General features: G+C 39.3%; 1 protein-coding gene across 1 annotated transcript in view; it reads left to right on the top strand.

Annotated features, from left to right (window-relative positions):
- Window positions 1–17,540, top strand: part of KIAA0226 (KIAA0226 ortholog) — a 118,025-nt gene that overhangs the window by 57,192 nt on the left and 43,293 nt on the right. The window contains exon 2 of the mRNA XM_006884205.1: window positions 13,367–13,520. Coding sequence (XP_006884267.1) covers window positions 13,367–13,520 — 154 coding nt within the window. The remainder of the gene's footprint in view (window positions 1–13,366; window positions 13,521–17,540) is intronic.

Raw genomic sequence — 17,540 nt, 5'->3', positions numbered from 1 at the left:
TCTGTTGATGTGCTGTTCCAGTTGTTTTTGGATAATCTTCAGTAAAATCTTGCTTGCATGTGAAATCAGTGAGATTGTTCTGTAGTTTCCACATTCTTTTGGGTCACCTTTCTCTGGGATAGGAACAAATATCGATCTCTTCCAGTCAGTTGGCCAAGTGGTCGTTTTCCAGATTTCTTGGCACAATTTGGTGAGCACATCCATGGCAGCATCTTTTAACTGAAATATGTCAATTAGATCCTTTTATAGTGGTCTGGTGGTAAGGAGTTGCACTGTCAGACAAAGAGGTGAGATTCCGCCAGCTGCTCCATGGAAGAAAGGTTAGCGGTCTCTTCCTATATGATTTGCAGCCTCTGAAAACCCACTGGAGGGTCAGTGATGAGTCAGTTCTCCCTCAGCAGCACAGAACAATATAGCAACTTAGGCTGTCTATTGTTTAACTAAAATTTGAGCCAGAAGGGTGAGGGTTTTGGATTTTGTCTTGTTTTTTTTTTTTTTAAAAAAATTCATTGTTCAGCTTTAAAATGCATTTGCACCATCAGTACTTGATTACGTTCTGCCTCCTGAAATGGTTGAACCTCAGCCATTTCTTTATGGTATAGTGACTCTGTGTATTCCTTAAGTCTTTTTTTTGAAGCTTTTTGTAAATCATTTGGGGTTTTTGTCCATAGATTCTTTCACTATTGCAATTGGAGGCTTGACCTTTTTCTTCAGTTTGAGAAATCAAGCATATTTTTCCTCTTGGTTTTCTATCTCCTGGTCTTTACACATTCATTATAATACTTTGGTCTTCTCAGACTTCCCTTTGAAACCTTCTGCCCAGCTCTTTCACTTCGTTGTCTTCCCTTACCTTCAGCTGCTCTTTGTTCAAGAGGTTGTTTCAGAGTCTCTTCTGACATCCCTTTTGGTCTTTAAAATTTTTTTCCTGTCTTTTGGATAACCTTTTTCTTTTTTTTTATATGATGCTCTTGATGTCATCCTACAACTCATCTAGTCTTTTGTCATTAGTATTTAATGCATCGAATCTACTTTTAAGATGATTTGTACATTAAGGTGGATGGACTCAAGATTGTACTTTGGCTTTCCTGGACTCATTTTAAACTCTCAAGGAGGAGGAGGTCAGCTATGAGTTGGTTCTGACTTGACAGCTGTGAGTTGAGTATTACTGCCATGGTTCCAAGTGGGCCCTTGTCTTTATTCTAGTAAGGAATGAAAATAGGCATGGAGATCAGCACATTTTATTTTTAATTATGGCAAGTAAAAAGCAGAAAGAGATTAGGATCTTAGAAAATGCTATTTCAAAGTAGGGAGGTCTTGAGGGAGTATTTATAGGTTAGGGTAAAAGCATGGGGAAGGTCTCATGTTTACTTAGCACTTTTAGGAAGGAAAAGTGAGGGTCTCTTGCAAAAGGAGGCATTATGCAAATCAGGGGGTGCATGCAACTGGCCTTCAAACTGGAGTCTGGTTAAGTGCTTAGTCACCACAGGACAGGTGCTGAAGGTTTTCTCTTCATGGCTGCTTTCTCTCAGTGGTCATATAGTAGTCACTCTTTGCTTTTGTGTATGCATGGGACCTGAGAGCTCTTTCAGATAAATTAAAACAGAAATTGTATGTAGTTAAAGGCCACTAAGAAGGAATGCCAGCCCGCTGACACAGTATCCACATCTCAAACCATACACAAAAATCAGCTCACGGTGGATCAGAGACCTGAGAGTAAAGCCCAAAACCATAAAGTTCATCAAAGACAAACAGGCATCAAGCTTAGATGGCCTAGTCTATGGTATAAAGAGATTGCCAAATACAGCCAGAAATGCACAGTCTGGAGAGGATAAAATTGATAAATAGGACCTTCTAAAGGTAAAATCTCTATGCACATCAAAAACATTTTCCAACAGAGTGAAAAGAAAACCTGCTGACTGGGGGAAAAACATTTGGCAATACCACCTCAGATAAGGGGCTCTTATCAAAAGTTTACAGAATCCTACAGGGCCTCCATAAGAAAAAGACTGATCACACAATTAAAAAAAGGGCAAAAGACATGGAAAGACTTCACAGTGTGAAATGATATTCAGATATTCAGAGTGAGTGATATTCAGATGGGCAACAGACACGTGAAGAAATTCTCAAAAATCACTGGTAATAAGAGGGATGCAAATAAAAACCACAATGAGATATCATCTCACTCCAGTAGCAGTGGCAAAGTTTAACAGGACATCAAGTAATAAATGTTGGAGAGGATGTTGCGAGATAAGAACTCTTATACATTGTTAGTGGGATTGTAAAATGATATAACCACTCTGGAAATCAGTTTGGAGTTTCCTCAAAAAAGCTGGATATAGAAATTCTACGTGATCCAGCTATTCCACTGCTTGGAATGAGAATGAGGCCTAAATGAAGACTTGTACACCAATGTCATAGTAGCATTATTCACCATTCGAGAATGTGGAAACAACCCAGATGTCCAATCACAATGGAATGGATTGAGAAATTATGGTACATTCAGAATGCAGGAACAATGATTTTGTAAATTACTACCTAACTTGGGATAAACTAGAGAGCATTATGCTAAGTGAACTAACCCAGTCCCATAAGGACAAATACTATATGAGACTATTATTGTAGAACATGTGTGAGGATCCAAGGTGGGGAGGATAGGAACAGAGGGGTGAGGATAGGGTAGGGTGTATGGGGGAGAGGTTAACCATAGGGTCAAACAGTTTTATGGGTGGAGGGAGGAGTGGGTAAAGGAAATGGGGGAATATCCCATGTGAAAAACAATGTATACAAAGCTGAGCTCTACTAACTCCACAAGGGGAAAGAGTCCCTATCAATAACACAAAACCAGTTCCTTTGAAGTTAGACTTTCTCATGCTCCTTGAGCCGCCTTCTATCCATTTTATAACCAGTGCTATTCTATTACTGGGTCCACTTATCTGTTGCAGTGGCCACAGAACTCAACAGATTGTGGAGTTCATTAGAGAAGTTAAAAGGTTATAATTCAGGTTGGAAGAAAGAATTCTTCTGTCAGGACAACTTCACAGATTTGCTCACAGGCCCGCTGTCAGCCTCTTGGTTCTGGGTCAATGTTACATAGCTCTTTTAGTCCTGCCTGCTATGGTGTTTCCCTCTCCACATTCCTTCAGTAAGCTTGGGCAAAGGCCTTCAGCTCCAGTTCCATGGAGTAGCAGTTCCAGTTTAGATTGTCTCACATGGGCCCCTAGTTCTCTACCTCCTTTGCTGCTGCTGCTCTGGTCTAGGTCTTGGTCTGTCCCTTGTAGGAATCTGTGGTCCATGGGATATACTGTGTGCACTTTCTGCTTCTCTCCTTTCTTGACAGTAGCAAGTTTTCTCTGGCTGACTATTCTAGAAGCAGATTTCCAGGCCTTTCTTCCTACTCTTTTCTTGTTTGCAACATCCACTAAAACTTGCTTAGCAAGAATTATCCAGATGGTACTTGAAATATTGTTACTATAAATTCCATTCAGTAGCACACAGACAACAAACTGACAGACAAGTGGTGGAGTTAAAAATAAAAAACAAATAGAAAAAGAAAAAAATATTGCTTCCATTAGTTTGTAACTTTTCCACTTGAACTTTGAATGTTCTTTCTTATTATGGTTTAGTAAGCTTACAATTTCCAAGTGGACAGACTTTCCAAGAGTTAGGGAAACTTTTTCCTTAGGGATCCTTATGAGGATTACTTAAAGCAATTTTTGTTACTCTTTAAAGAAGAAATGTAGGGGGAGGGAGAGGATAATGAAAATGAAGAAATAATAAGTTGAAGGAAGGGAAAGGCATAAATAAGGAGTTGAATTGACCTTGTAATTAGTTAATTATATTCATCAATAGCAATTAATGTTATAAAACTAAACATCTAAATGAAAGACCAAAATGAATTTTAAACTCCCTCAAAATATTTTTTTAAAAAGAACAAAAAGTGATTGCTCCTTCACCCCAGAAAAGTGTGTTGAGTCACTTAAGTTATGAAAAAGAGAAAGTTCTTTATTTTTATTTTTTTAAAGATAGTACTTTTTAATATAATCATGGAATCTTGAGCACATTTATATTCCGTACAACTATCACAATATAATTTAAAGCCAGTCTAAATAGTACCTCGGCTCTGGTGGACTAAATGGTAATAAGAAGTTGTGCTGCAAACCCAAAGGAAGTTTGAATTCAGCAGCTCCTCCTCTTGTATGAATTTATAGCCTCTGAAAATTTGTTGGAGGGTCAGCTCTGAGTCAGTTCAGATTTACCACCTTACCCTCTCCCCCCAGCTTGAGGGGAAAAGCATAAATAATCAAGTTTCCACTTAATAATTATTCTATGCATATTTTCCTCCTACTATGTCATTTTCTGCTTGAAACAAAAACTAACCCCCAAAACAAATGAAACAAGAGGAATGTGATCAGAATCCTCCCAGAAGAAAAGAGGTGGAACCTTATTTTGGCTTTACTCTTGAAGAAAATGCTTTGGGTAGGAATGGGTTATATTGCTTATTGCCACCCAGGTCTGAGTCCTCTTTGGCACAATATGAGAATGTTAGAAAAACTTGATTGTAATATATGGTAACTAAAGGAAAGCACTGTGTGTACTTGCAAAAGTGGTTCTACAAGGAACTGCTTTGAACTCAAAGGCCCTGTCTGTGCCAAGATAAAGTTTGCATGTGAACCCAGAATGATACCGTCCATGTACTAATAAGTACTAAATAGACTTAACCTAGGAAAGGCTGGCCTAAGCTGCTGAAGTATGAATAAAGAAGGGGATGAGGTATTTGATTTCTCTTTGATGATCTATTTATTTTAATCTGAGCTCAAAGTTTGAATAGAGTAATATAACCATTGTATATAGATTTAAAGAACTTAATATTTTCAATCACTGAAAATGATAATGATATCCTAAGTAGTGAAGATGTTAAACAGACCAGCTTTATTATTTTTTTCACTCAACTTTTCTTCTATGTGATCATATGCCAGTATAATTTTGAACAAAAATAGAAAAAGGACCAAATTCTCTTGAAGCTTTAGTATCTCAAGGGTACTCTATTTGGTAAGGGAAATTCTTTAGCTTTGTCCTGAGGAACTTGTTAGAATTTGAATGCTCTAGGATTTTCACATTCTTTGGGATCTAGCATGATGTTACTTCACATTTAAGCTGTAAAATCAATACTGAATGAATTAGAACACAAATATCCAGAATTACCTGATGGTCTGGACTGGGTCTCAGATCTGAAAGACTTCATTGTAACTTGTTGGAACGTAAGACCTGTGTGTCAGAATGTAAAAATTATGTCAGTAAGATCAGGCCAGAGGTTAGTTAACTCAGGGAGGCATGGATGAGGGAGGGTTAGAACGAAAGAGGAGAGAGACAGATGGAAAATTTGGCATTCATTTGGTCTCTGTGATGGTAATTTCTCACAATAGAGCAATATCATTTTAGTGACTTAACTTAGCCCTGTATACTTTTTGGTTATTTTGAGATTTCTCTCACAACTACTACAGAAATAGAACAATAGAACAGGGGAAGCCTGATGACTCAAATATTTAATGGTATCAAGTTAAGAAAGCCTGCCGTCTCTTAGTTTAAATAAACTTTCAGAGAAGAAAACCAAAAGTAGGGACTTTCCTTTTCAGATGTCACTCTTATACCACAACTGACTTCATTAATTTTCTTCTCTTTGTGGATTTTATTTGCTTAACTTTACTCCACTCATGAATAAGATAAAAAGACTGAGAAAATTACAAAAGAGGTTAGCTTTGGGTGATGATAGAAATGTTCTAATTTGAAACATTCCCATTCCCATAGATACTTATATGATTTAAATTGTTATGATGTAAAGTCTCTCAAGAAATAATTATCATTCCTATTCCTGTTGTTGTTACACCATGTAAGTATGACTCATAGTGACCCAGTGAACAGCGGACCTGAATCCTGTCCTATCCTGTGTCATCCTCATCATTTTGAACACTCTTGATCCCATTGCTACAGTCATTATGTCAATCCATCTTGTTGTGGGGGTCTTCCTGGTGGTATGGAGTTGGCCACATCTTAGCTGTACTGGTCTTACAAGGGTGAACAATCTCCATGAACAACACCCACAGCAAAAAAGGAATTCCTTTGAGACCAAACATGCTCTCCTCCCTCCTGCCTCCTCCCCCGTGTTCTCCACACCTACTCCCTCCAATTCTAACAATAACTGCCCCTCCTAAGGGTGTTCACTGAGTCCACTAATCCATTACAGTGGCCACATAGAACTCACACAACCATGCTCACATGTAGGGAGTTTATTAGGGAAATTGTTGTAGTTGTTATTAGGTGCCATGGAGTCAACTGTGACTTGTATTCTGTGGACAACAGATTTGAACCTTGCCCTTTCCTGTGCCATCCTCATCATCTCGGATATACTTGTAACCATTGTAACCATCATTGTGTCAGACCATGTTGTTGAGGATTTTCCTCTCTTTCCCTGACTTTCCACTTTTCCAAGCATAATGTCCTTTTCCACAAACTGGCCCCTCTTAACAGCATGCCCAAAATATGTGTGATGAAGTTCACCATCCTTGCCTCAAAGGAGCACCCAGGTTGTACTTTCTCCAAGATGAATTTGTTTGTTCTTTTGACAGCATATGAGATATTCAGTACTCTTTTTCTGACACCTCAACTCAAAGACATCATCGAACAATATAATTAATATCACATGCAAGCAAAATTCTGCTGAAAATTATCCAAAAATGACTGGAGCAGTATATCAACAGAGAACTGCCAGACATACAGGCTGGGTTAAGAAGAGGCCATTACTAGTTCCTCTTTCACCAAGGACCCGCCAACATGGGCCGCGTTTGCACCAAAAGCGTGAAGAAGGAGGCCCGGGTCATCATTGAGAAATACTACACGCGCCTGGGTAATGACTTCCACACGAACAAGCGTGTGTGCGAGGAGATCGCCATTATTCCCAGCAAGAAACTCCGGAACAAGATAGCAGGCTATGTCACACATCTGATGAAGCGGATTCAGAGAGGGCCTGTGAGAGGAGAGAGAAAGGAGAGATAATTATGTACCAGAGGTTTCAGCCCTGGATCAGGAGATCATTGAAGTAGATCCTGATACTAAGGAAATGCTGAAACTCTTGGACTTTGGCAGTCTGTCCAACCTCCAGGTCACTCAGCCCACAGTTGGGATGAATTTCAAAACACCACGTGGAGCCGTTTGAGCCTGTTTGCTGTGCTGTAATATTTTCAATAAATTTGGGCACACCAAAAAAAAAAAAAAAAGAAGAGGCCATTGTACTAGAGATATTATAGCTAATGTTAAATGGAGCTTGGCTGAAAGCAGGGAGTACCAGAGGAGTGTCTGTGTTTCATTGACTATGCAAAGGCATTTGACTGTGTGGATCACAATAAACTATGCCTGCCTCTGAGAAGAATGGGAATCCCAGAATATTTGATTGTGCTTATGTGAAACCTATAGTTGGATCAGGAGGCCGTCATCAGAACAAAGCAAAGAGTCACTGTATGGTTGTAAATCGGGAAAGGTGTATGCCAAGGATATATTCTGTCTCCATACCTTTTCAATCTATCTGCAGAACAGATCATCTGGGAGGCTGGGCTGTATGAGGAGGAATTTGGCACCAGGATTGGAAGAAGACTCATCAACAACCTACATTATACAGATGACACAATTGTGCTTGCTAGAATTGAGGAGGACCTGAAGTGCTTGCTGCAGAAGATCAAGGATTGAAACCTTCAATATGGATTGAAGCTCAGCATCAAGAAAACAAAGATTCTCACCATTGGACTGATTGGCAGTATTATGATAGATGGTGAAGAGACTGAGATTGTTAACAGCTTCAATTTGCTTGGCTCCATAATCAACATTCTTGGTACCAGCAGCCAGGAAATCAAGAGACAAATTGCACTGGGAAAGTCAGCTGTCAGGGACCTCTCCAGAGTATTGAAGAGCAACCATGCCAGTCTGGAAACTAAGGTGCACCTGATCCAGGCCATAGTCTTCGTAGTTACTTACTATGCATCAGAGAGGTGGACGGACAATAACTAGGGATGATAGAAAGAGAATTGATGCCTTTGACTTGTGGACTGTCAGGAGAACAAACAGGTTCATCCTAAAGAGGGTGAAGCCAGGCTGCTCCTTGGAGGCAAGAATTCGGAGGCTTTGTCTGACATACTTTGAGCGTGTTGCAAGGGGGGACCGGTCCATGGAGAGGGACTTCATGCTTGGAAGAGCAGACGGACGTGGAAAGAGAGGGAGACCTTTGATAAAATGGACTGATACAGTGACTGAGGAATGAGGGTAGGTGTGTCAGAGACAGTGAAGTTGACACAGGATAGAGTAGGTTTCAGGGCTGTTGTACATAGGGTTGCTATGAGTCACAAGCTACTCAATGGCACATAACAACAAACAACAATCCAACTTTCAGATGCATGGCAAATATTTAAAAAGACCTTGGCTTGGATGAGGTGCACACCTTTATCTTTAACCTGACATTACTTTTTAGCGCTTTGGAGGTGAGGTTCTTGACAGCAGAATTCTGAAATTCAACATAGCATTTGATTTTCTGACTGCTGCTACCATGCATGTTGATTGTGGATCCAAGTAAGATGAAATTGTTGAAAACTTCAATCTTCATTTATAATGAAGTTGTCTATTGGCCCAGTGGTGAGGAATTTTATTTTCTTGATGTTGAGATGTATTCCACATTGAAGACTGTAGTTTTTGATCTTCTGCAGCAAGCATTTGAAGCTTTCATCACTTTTAGCAAGCAATGTTGTGTCATCTCCACCATGTAGGTGGTTGATGTATCTTCTTCCAATCCTGATGCCATACTCTTCTTCATAAAGTCCAGCTTCTCAAATGATTTCTCAACATAGAGATTGAATAGGTATGGAAAAAGGATGCTCATCTCTCTTAATTTTGAAGCATGCACTGTCCCTTGCTGTTTTCAGACAATAGCTTTTTCGGTCCAGGTGTAGGTTTCACATGAGAACAATTATGTGTCCTGGGATTCCCATTCTTTTTTTTTTTTTATGTCAAGATACTTTATTTTTAAAACAGGTCACAACACTATGGGATTCCCATTCTTAATGTTAGCCTTAATTTGTTATGATCTATATAATTAAATGACTTTGCATAGTCAATAAAACTCAAATAGACATTTGACATCATCAGTATTCTCTCTGGTGCCAATTCCTTTTCTAAACCCATCTGGAAGTTCTTAGTAAATACACTGTTCTTTCTGTTCTGGGATAATCTTCAGCAATATTTTGCTTGCATGTGAGATTAGTGATGTTATTAGAGAATCTCAGTAGGCTCTTGGACCACCTTCTTTTTTTGAAATGAGAAAAAATAGGGATCTCTTCCAGGCAGTTGGTCGGATAGCTGTCTTCCAAATTTCCTGGCATAGCCTGGTGAGCACAAATAGGGCTCTATCTGTTTATTGAAACATGTCTGTCTAAAAAAGAGGAAAAACAGGACATAGGGGCACAGGACCAGAAGCATACCTCTGAAAGGGCTAAAGAGAGTAAAAATTTCACAGCCCCTCACTGCCCTAGAGCATATAGCAGATCAGGAGCCTGTAGCTCAGCCCTATGGTACCTGTAGAGCCTCACCAAATAGCAAGAAGTTCTTTAATTCATTACTGACTCACAGTTATGGTACCAACAATAGGTTTACTAGGGAAGTAAGTTGGAGAGTGGAGGAGGCAAAGAATATCACAATATCACCCAAAGTAAGTTCAGGTTTTATCTCAGCAGTCCAAGGTACAACACAATCCAGGCTCCTGTTTCAATTCAGCAAGCAGGTTTTCTTTCCATTATCAAGGGCAAGAACAGCAAAATCCAGCTATGGCCACTAGAAATGCAAGATTCCTCAGGTCACACCTTGCCACTGTTTGTCCATAGCAATGCCACAATCTCTCCACCAACAGGGTCTCATTCTCACCAGGGTCTTGCCACCCCAAGCCTTGCTCACCTAAAGTCTTGCTTCAAGTCTTTCTTGCCTGAAGTCTTGCTGCTCTGTGTGGGAAGCACTCCTTCACTTATCCCAGTCCCACAGCTGATGCCGATTTGCAAGACCCTGTGCCTGTAGTTAAGGTAGCTGAAGACCACAAGCAGCTAATGGATAAAGAAAGGCCAGCTTTCAGGCTAATGTCACAATGTCAATTGGATTCCTTATTTTTTTTTTTTTTGCCAATGCCTTCAGTGCAGCTGAACCTCTTCCTTCTTTACCATTTATTCTTGATTGTATGCTACTTCCTGATATGGTTCCATGTGAGCCAGTTCACAGGTTACTAGTTAGGTTGGAAACAGGATGCAATTCTTCAATGAGGAAAGCTTCTCAAGTGTGTTTGTGGGCCCTTCAACCACCAGCCTTGCGTCTTTATGCCAGTGTTATAGAACTCTTAGTCCTGCCAAGTGTGACGTCTCCTCCTGGTCCTCTAGTAAGCTTGGGTGAGGACCCCTGGCTCTTGCTCCTTGGGGCAGCGTTCTTCATTCAGCTCTCAGTCATGCCAGTCACTAGTTCTTCATTGCTGCTACTATTGCTCTCATGAGGATCCTGGTCTGATGTGTGCAGGAATCTCTGGCCCCAGAGGATACACACTGTATACTCTGCTTCTTCTCCCTTGCAAGTAGTGAGATTCTCATCTGCTTCAGCTAAACCTGCTCAATTTAAACCTAGTAGGATGACAAAACTAACAGTTCCCATCATGGTAGTCTTCACACCATATTTGCTTATATTCATCCTCAATCAAATGGCGGAAATCAATGGCCTAGGAAAGTAATTTTGAACACTAAACCCCCTACCACACTTGGAAAAGAGGAAAGAAGTAGGAATAAATGATAGACCAAGAAAAAAAATGTGCAAATTAGTTATTAAGGTCATTGAGGAGTTTAACACCTCACCTCTTCAATGTTTTTCTTAAATACCCAGCTCTTTTCATTTGCTATAGTTGGTTTTGTGATTTTGTCAGTCTGGATATTCTGAAGGAACTTTGAAGAGCACCTAGAGCAACAAATTTCAGACTTTCCCCCTACAGTGTTTTAAGTGGTCTAGGAGCATACGCCAATAATTGACTCATTTGGGAGCATGTTTTAGAGTGGCTCAGTATAAATTTATACAAACAAACAGTTAATTTTAGCTCAGAAAAATCAGGTAGGGAAGGAAAAGAAAGCATGAATAATTTGTATTCTTCGTAATATTTGTATAGGGATCTGTGTAGAAAGCATTTTCTAGCCTTCGTTTCACTGTTTACTTAGTGCTTGGAAATGCAGGCGTACCTTGCGTACCAGCTTTTCATACTTTTTTATAATAATGTTGCACACTTAATAGACTGCAGTCTAGTGTAAACCAAACATTTTTCCTTTTTTTTTATTTTAATGAAAATTTACAGAGACTTTGGGTTTCCCTTCATTCACTGTTGCACACTTTCCTCCCTCCCCAGTTTGCTTTTCTCTTTGAAAAGTTAAAAAAAAATCTTTCATTGTTATACAATCCTCCCACCCCCTGTCCACTCCACTATGCAGCTTTCATTCTGGGCTTTTGTCATGATAATAATACTTATTGTCATTCTGGCATATACATATATTCTTCCTAAACTGTTCTCTCCCTTGTCTGTTTCAATGCAGTATATATTATTTATCTCCTCATAGTTTCCCCCCAACCCAGATGTCAGTCCCACTTTACAACAGTGGCACTATGCAGAATTTGTCCTTTAGTAACTGTGGTATTTCACTCAGCATAATGTCCTCCAGGGTCACCCATTTTGTATAATATTTTATGAGTTCCTTGTTTTTCAATGCAGCATAGTAATCTATTGTGTGAATATACCAGAGCTTCTCAGTCCATTTGTTTTTTGATGGGCACTTGCGTTGTTTCCAACTTTTTGCTATTGTGAACAAAGCCACAGTAAACATGGGTGTTCATATATCTGCTTGCATGGCAGTTTTAGTTTTTTTAGGGTATATTCCCAGTAGTGGAATTGCTGGGTCTAATGATATTTCTTTTTGTAACTTTTTGAGAAAGTACCTTACTGCCTTCCATAGTGGTTGCATCATTTTACACTCCCACCAACAGTGAATAAGGGTTCCAGTTTCTCCACAACTTCACCAGCATTTGTTGTTTGCTGTTCTGTTAAATTTTGCTATTCTGACTGGGGTGAGATGATATCTTATAGTTGTTTTGATTTGCATCTCTCTTAGAGCTAGGGATTTTGAACATTTCTCATGTTCTTGTTGGCCATCTGAATGTCTTGGTTGGTGAAGTGTCTGTTCATATCCTGTGCCCATATTTCAACTAGGTTGCTTAACTTTATCTTCTTGTGGTGCAAACTATACTTTTCTGTACACTGGGAAACAAATGTGTGTGATTCGGTTGATTAGGATATTTGCTTTATTGACCTGCCTAGAAATAAGCAGAAGATATATCAGCAAGATGTGCCTGTAAGTGAATAAAAAGTAGGTTTTTACCTTTTTTGTTTATTAGTTGGGCAAAACCTTTCTGGTTCTGTCTCATCAACCATGTATTCTGATTGTCCAGAAATGGAATGCAACAGAGTGGAACTGCCTGTTAGGGTTGTTTTTTTGTCTTAATCATTATGGCACCAGATGACTAGGTTTGGTGCCTCTGTATGGGTTCAGACTACCAGCAGCTAAACATTTAATCATTGCACCGCCAAGTCCCTTTGGCACAGGGCTGTAGACTATTTTTCAGGAATTTAATGATAGTGTAGAAGAATATCACTCTACAAAGCATAAAGTGCTATGCAAATCTCAATCTCTTACAAATTAGTGCTTGTTTGCTGATCTAATCCTCTGGTGGCTCAGTGGTAAGGAATTGTGTTACCAAGGCAAAGGTATGTTGTTCGAATCCACCAGCTACTTTGTGGGAGAAGATGGGAACTCTTTCCCATGCTATTTACAGCTTTTGAAAACCCTCTGAAGGGCTAGCTATGGGTAGGTTTTAATTCGACAGTATACAGCAATAGCAATCGTTCTCAGTGGCAAGCTCTGGTGGCCTAGTGGATAGAGAATTCCACTATCAGCCCAAAGGCAGGCAGTTCAAATTCACCAGCTGCTCCTCAGGAGGAAGATGGACAGTCTCCTCCCATATAATTTACAGCCTCTGTAAAACTCAGAGGTTCTGAATTTGCTATAAGTCACTTTTGACTTGACAGCACGTAATATCAATAACAGTTCTCTCAGAGTTGAGATTTAGGCCTTTTAGTGTTGAATTAACAGAAGCTGGAATCTTAAAACGTGGGATAGGGAGCTTCTTGGTTTAGGCTTGGTTTTCATATGCCCAGAATCAGCTACAACAAAGTTAACTAACTATTGATATAATTGATACCTTACAGGCGAGAACACTGGCAGTTACTGGGTAATTTGAAGTCTACAGTTGAAGGTTTGGTGTCAACCAATAGCCCCAACGTCTGGTCCAAGTATGGTGGCCTGGAACGGCTTTGCAGGGACATGCAGAGCATCCTCTATCATGGACTCATCCATGACCAGGTATTCAGAATTCTGCTTTTGTTGGTTGGTTGTTTGGTGTTTTTTTACAAATTGGTTGAATCACATGTTAGAAAAAAATAACTGCATTAAGTTGGTTAACAGAAAGAGGAAGTCTACTAGACTGTCATCCCTTATGGGTAGACCAATGTCTTAGTCTATTTTTTTTTCCTTTTAATCCAGAGCATTTTGCTAAATCCTTGATATACTGTAGATGTTAATGGCCTGAATTAATGGCTAGGTAGGATGTCAAATCAGCCACAAGATGCTTAGTCAATTTATTAATTTCCTGTTTCTACTGGAGCAAATGACCATAAACTTCATTGCTTAAAATTAAAATTTATTATTTATAGTATAACTAATATTATCATATTAGTTTTAGATGTCAGATGTCTGATATGGGTTTTACTAGGCCAAAACTAAGGGTTGACAGGGCTGCCTTTCCGAGGAGATGCTAGGGGAAAATCTGCTTCCTTGCTGACTTTAGCTTCTAGAATATATTCCTTGAATTCCATGACTTGTGACCTTATATCTTCAAAGTCTGCGGCCTTCTGTCCCTCTGATTTTCTTCCTCCCTTTTATAAAGAACTGTATAATTTCATTGAGTCTACCTGGATAATCCAGTATAATCTTCCCAATTTTAAGATCTTTAATCACATTGTAAAGTTTCTTTTGCCATGTAAGCTAATATTTATAGGTTCTGTGGATTAGGATGGGGACATTTTAAGGAAACATTTGTTAACTTACTACAGTCAGAAATCCCTTTCTTCTGAATCTTATTTTTTTATTTTAAACCATGCTATTTCAGAAATATATAGACTAAATGAAGTAAAAGAGCTGAGGTAAAAATGTGAATTGATGTCTGATGTTCATCTAGGAATTATTTCTGCAAAATAGGAAGGTGAGACTCTATGTACTCAGTTTCATTAAATGTACTTTCCTTTGAGAAAATTCTTTAGCCTGGAAGCCATTGTGATGCAGTGAGAATTATTTCTTCAGTTTTGAGGATCATTGGAATAAATATTTCTTCCTAACACAAATCATGAGTTCTGTTCCTGATTCTCTTTGAATTAGCATTTTAATTTTAGTCCTTAAATTTAGATTTGTGTTGCCACTATCTTCAAATCAGTAATGTTGCTATTAGGTACCGTGAAATCAGCTTCAACACAGAAACCCTGTGGACAACAGAACAAAACGTAGCCTAGGGGGGAGGGATTGCATAACAATGAAAGACATTTTCTTTTACTTTTCAAAGAAAAGAGTGAACTGGGGGGGCAGGGAGAAAAGTGCAACAATGAGTGAATGGAAATCTAAAGTCTTTCTAAATTTTCATTAAAATTAATAATAATAAAAATAATAATAAAAAAGTGAAAACTTAAAAAAATAATGAACCCTAATCTTGTGCCATCCTCACATCCCTGCTGGGCCTGAGCACTTTGGTGCAGTTACCATGTCCGTCCACGTCACTGGCCTTCCTGTTTTTCAGTGGCCCACTGGGAACTGGACTTTCCTGCTGACATAGCCCTTCTAAGTGACGAGAAGTCTCCGTGTCCTCACTTCTAAGGAGCAGGGTCCTCACTTCTAAGCTGCCCTTCTTCCAGGACTTTGTTCTTTTGGCAGTCCATAGTGAATTCAGTATCCTTTAGCAGCACCATCATTTAAAAGCATTTCCTTCTTTGATCTTCCTTAGTCTTTGTCCAGCTTTCAGGAATAGTGTGCAGCTATTGGAAATACCAGTTGATAGCGCACAGAAAGTGGCTACTGTGATCCACCACCACTGAGTCAGAATCGACTTACTGCTTACCCTCAGAGTGGGTTTTCTGCGGCTGTGATTTGCCCACCTTTCTGCTGTTGAGCAGCTGGTAGATTCAGACTGTCAGCTTTTGGGTGGGCAATACAATCTTTACCTTTTTTTTTTTAAGTTTCTTATTTGATGTAATCTATAAACAACATAATTATGACCATTAGAATTTACAAAACAAAGAAATTAACTTACTTTGTTTTGATTTCTACCATTCTCACTGATGATCTTCCTGCTGCAGTTTAAGTAAAATCACAGCCAGTAGACTTTTTCCCTTTGAACTTTGTCCATATTTATTATTGTTGACCACTGTCATATACTTGTCTGAATTTTTTGCTTCTGGTGTCATTGAGGCTTTCTCCCATCTCAAGGACCACTCCTCACCTTCTGTGCCTGGAATCTCTTGGATTTTTTTAATCTGACAGGGAGGAATCCTGTTGGCACAGTGGTTAAATGACAGCTGCTGAAAAGGCTGGCGGTTCAAACTCATAGTTGTTCCATGGTGAAATCTATGGCTGCCTGCTTCTGTAAAGATTGCAGAAACTCCGTGGTGCAGTTATGCACTTGCCTTGCAGGGTCACCGTAAGTTGAAATTGACTTGATGGCAACTTATTGGAGTTTTTTTTTGGAGGGAGGGTCCTATGTCCTTTTTTCACTCTCTTCGTTTTCCTTAAGTATAATTCACCTGTGTGTGTATTTAACTGTCTCCCATACACCAGGGACTCCCCATTGCCCAGCTCACACATTTCTGCCTATCCCCAAGACTGGCAGCCTGCTCTGCATTATCCTCGGGTTGACTGTCCTACATATAGGCCAAGCGACATAACCAAAATGAAATTGTTTTCTCTCATGAGACTTTCCTTCCTCTTGCTATTTCCTATACTGACTTATAGCATTGCCAACTCCTGAGTCTCCAGGCCAGAAACTTGGGAATCATGCCAATTTGTTTTACAAAAGCTCAATATAAGTTTCCCGGGCCGATGACCAAAACAGCTACTGACTGGATTAGTGGTGCTGCCATTTAATGGGTGAAGCCCTGACTCTCAGGTCTTAATAGTAAAAGTGGCTCTACTACTGATTTTATATTATCATTTAGAATAGTCACTTAATCATATGAGAGAAGTCATTTTCACTCTCTGGTACTATAAAGGAACTGTCCCATGATGAAATAGTAAAGCCATTGAGATGCACAAATAAAACTTGCCTGGCAGGCACAGAGTAACAGATCTTAGTACAGTTTTTGAAAGTGAAATACTTGAATGATAAAGCACCCCGTCATTACACTGAAAATATAGCAGTAATGGTAATACGTGTAAACAGAGCAAAGCAGCCACATCTGCTGGATGCCCACAGCACAAAGCAGCTGTAGGTTGTAACAGGAAGAATCAAATGCAGAAGATCCAGGCGTACTCACTGCTGTTCTCTTGTGCTTTGTTTAGGTCCAAAAATTAAAAGTCTGTGTCAAGGACTTGTTATTCCCTCTCATTTCCTCCCAAAGATTAAGGGTTTCAGAAGCTTCTGGCTGCTGTGTCATCAGGAAACTATTCTGGGTGTTGTTTGTACCCTGGGAGTGGGGGGAAGGGCTCCAGTGATTCATGCTGGTCAGATCGCTGTGCTCTGTAGGCATGTGCTATGTATGGGGTGTGAATTGCATTTATTTTTTTAGTCACTCAAGGCCCCAGGGAAGCTATAACATCATGATAATATTCTTAGAAGTAGCTCTTTTATATTGACAGCTGAAATCTCAACTACTTTCTACAAGCAAGGAATATCCGATAATCTATTTTCTTCTACACAAAAATCTGGATTACTTTTATGAGGTACTAAATTTTCTCAGCTGAATAGGAGAAGTGAAAGAATTTTCTGGTTTCCTAGCGCAAAAAAGAAACTTGTTCTTGGCAATGTCGATGGGAATGTAGTCCCAGTTTTAGAAGACAACAATAACAAAAAAGATATTTTTTTCTTCTGATTATACAATATATTTTTGTTAAAAATCTTGAAAAAAATGTAAAAAAAGTGTGACCCAAAATCTCAATAGCAAGTAAGAAGTACTCTTAATATTTTGTTAGATTTTTCTTACACTTTCTCCTCTGTGCATTTATAGGCTTTTAAAAATATTGATTTTTTTATCTCCATAATAGTCTATGTGTTTCCTACTGCCAAAGGGGCCCTTTAGAGTAGTGAGAGAAGATCTTCACCCTGAAACCCACAGCGTCCCTTTT

The sequence above is a fragment of the Elephantulus edwardii genome, unplaced genomic scaffold, assembly GCF_000299155.1.
Source record: "Elephantulus edwardii isolate Elephantulus edwardi_28Jun2011 unplaced genomic scaffold, EleEdw1.0 scaffold00032, whole genome shotgun sequence".
In the NCBI taxonomy this organism is placed as follows: Eukaryota; Metazoa; Chordata; class Mammalia; order Macroscelidea; family Macroscelididae; genus Elephantulus; species Elephantulus edwardii.
The sequence above is the reverse complement of the archived record's forward strand: the minus strand, read 5'-3'. Positions and strand labels throughout refer to the sequence as shown.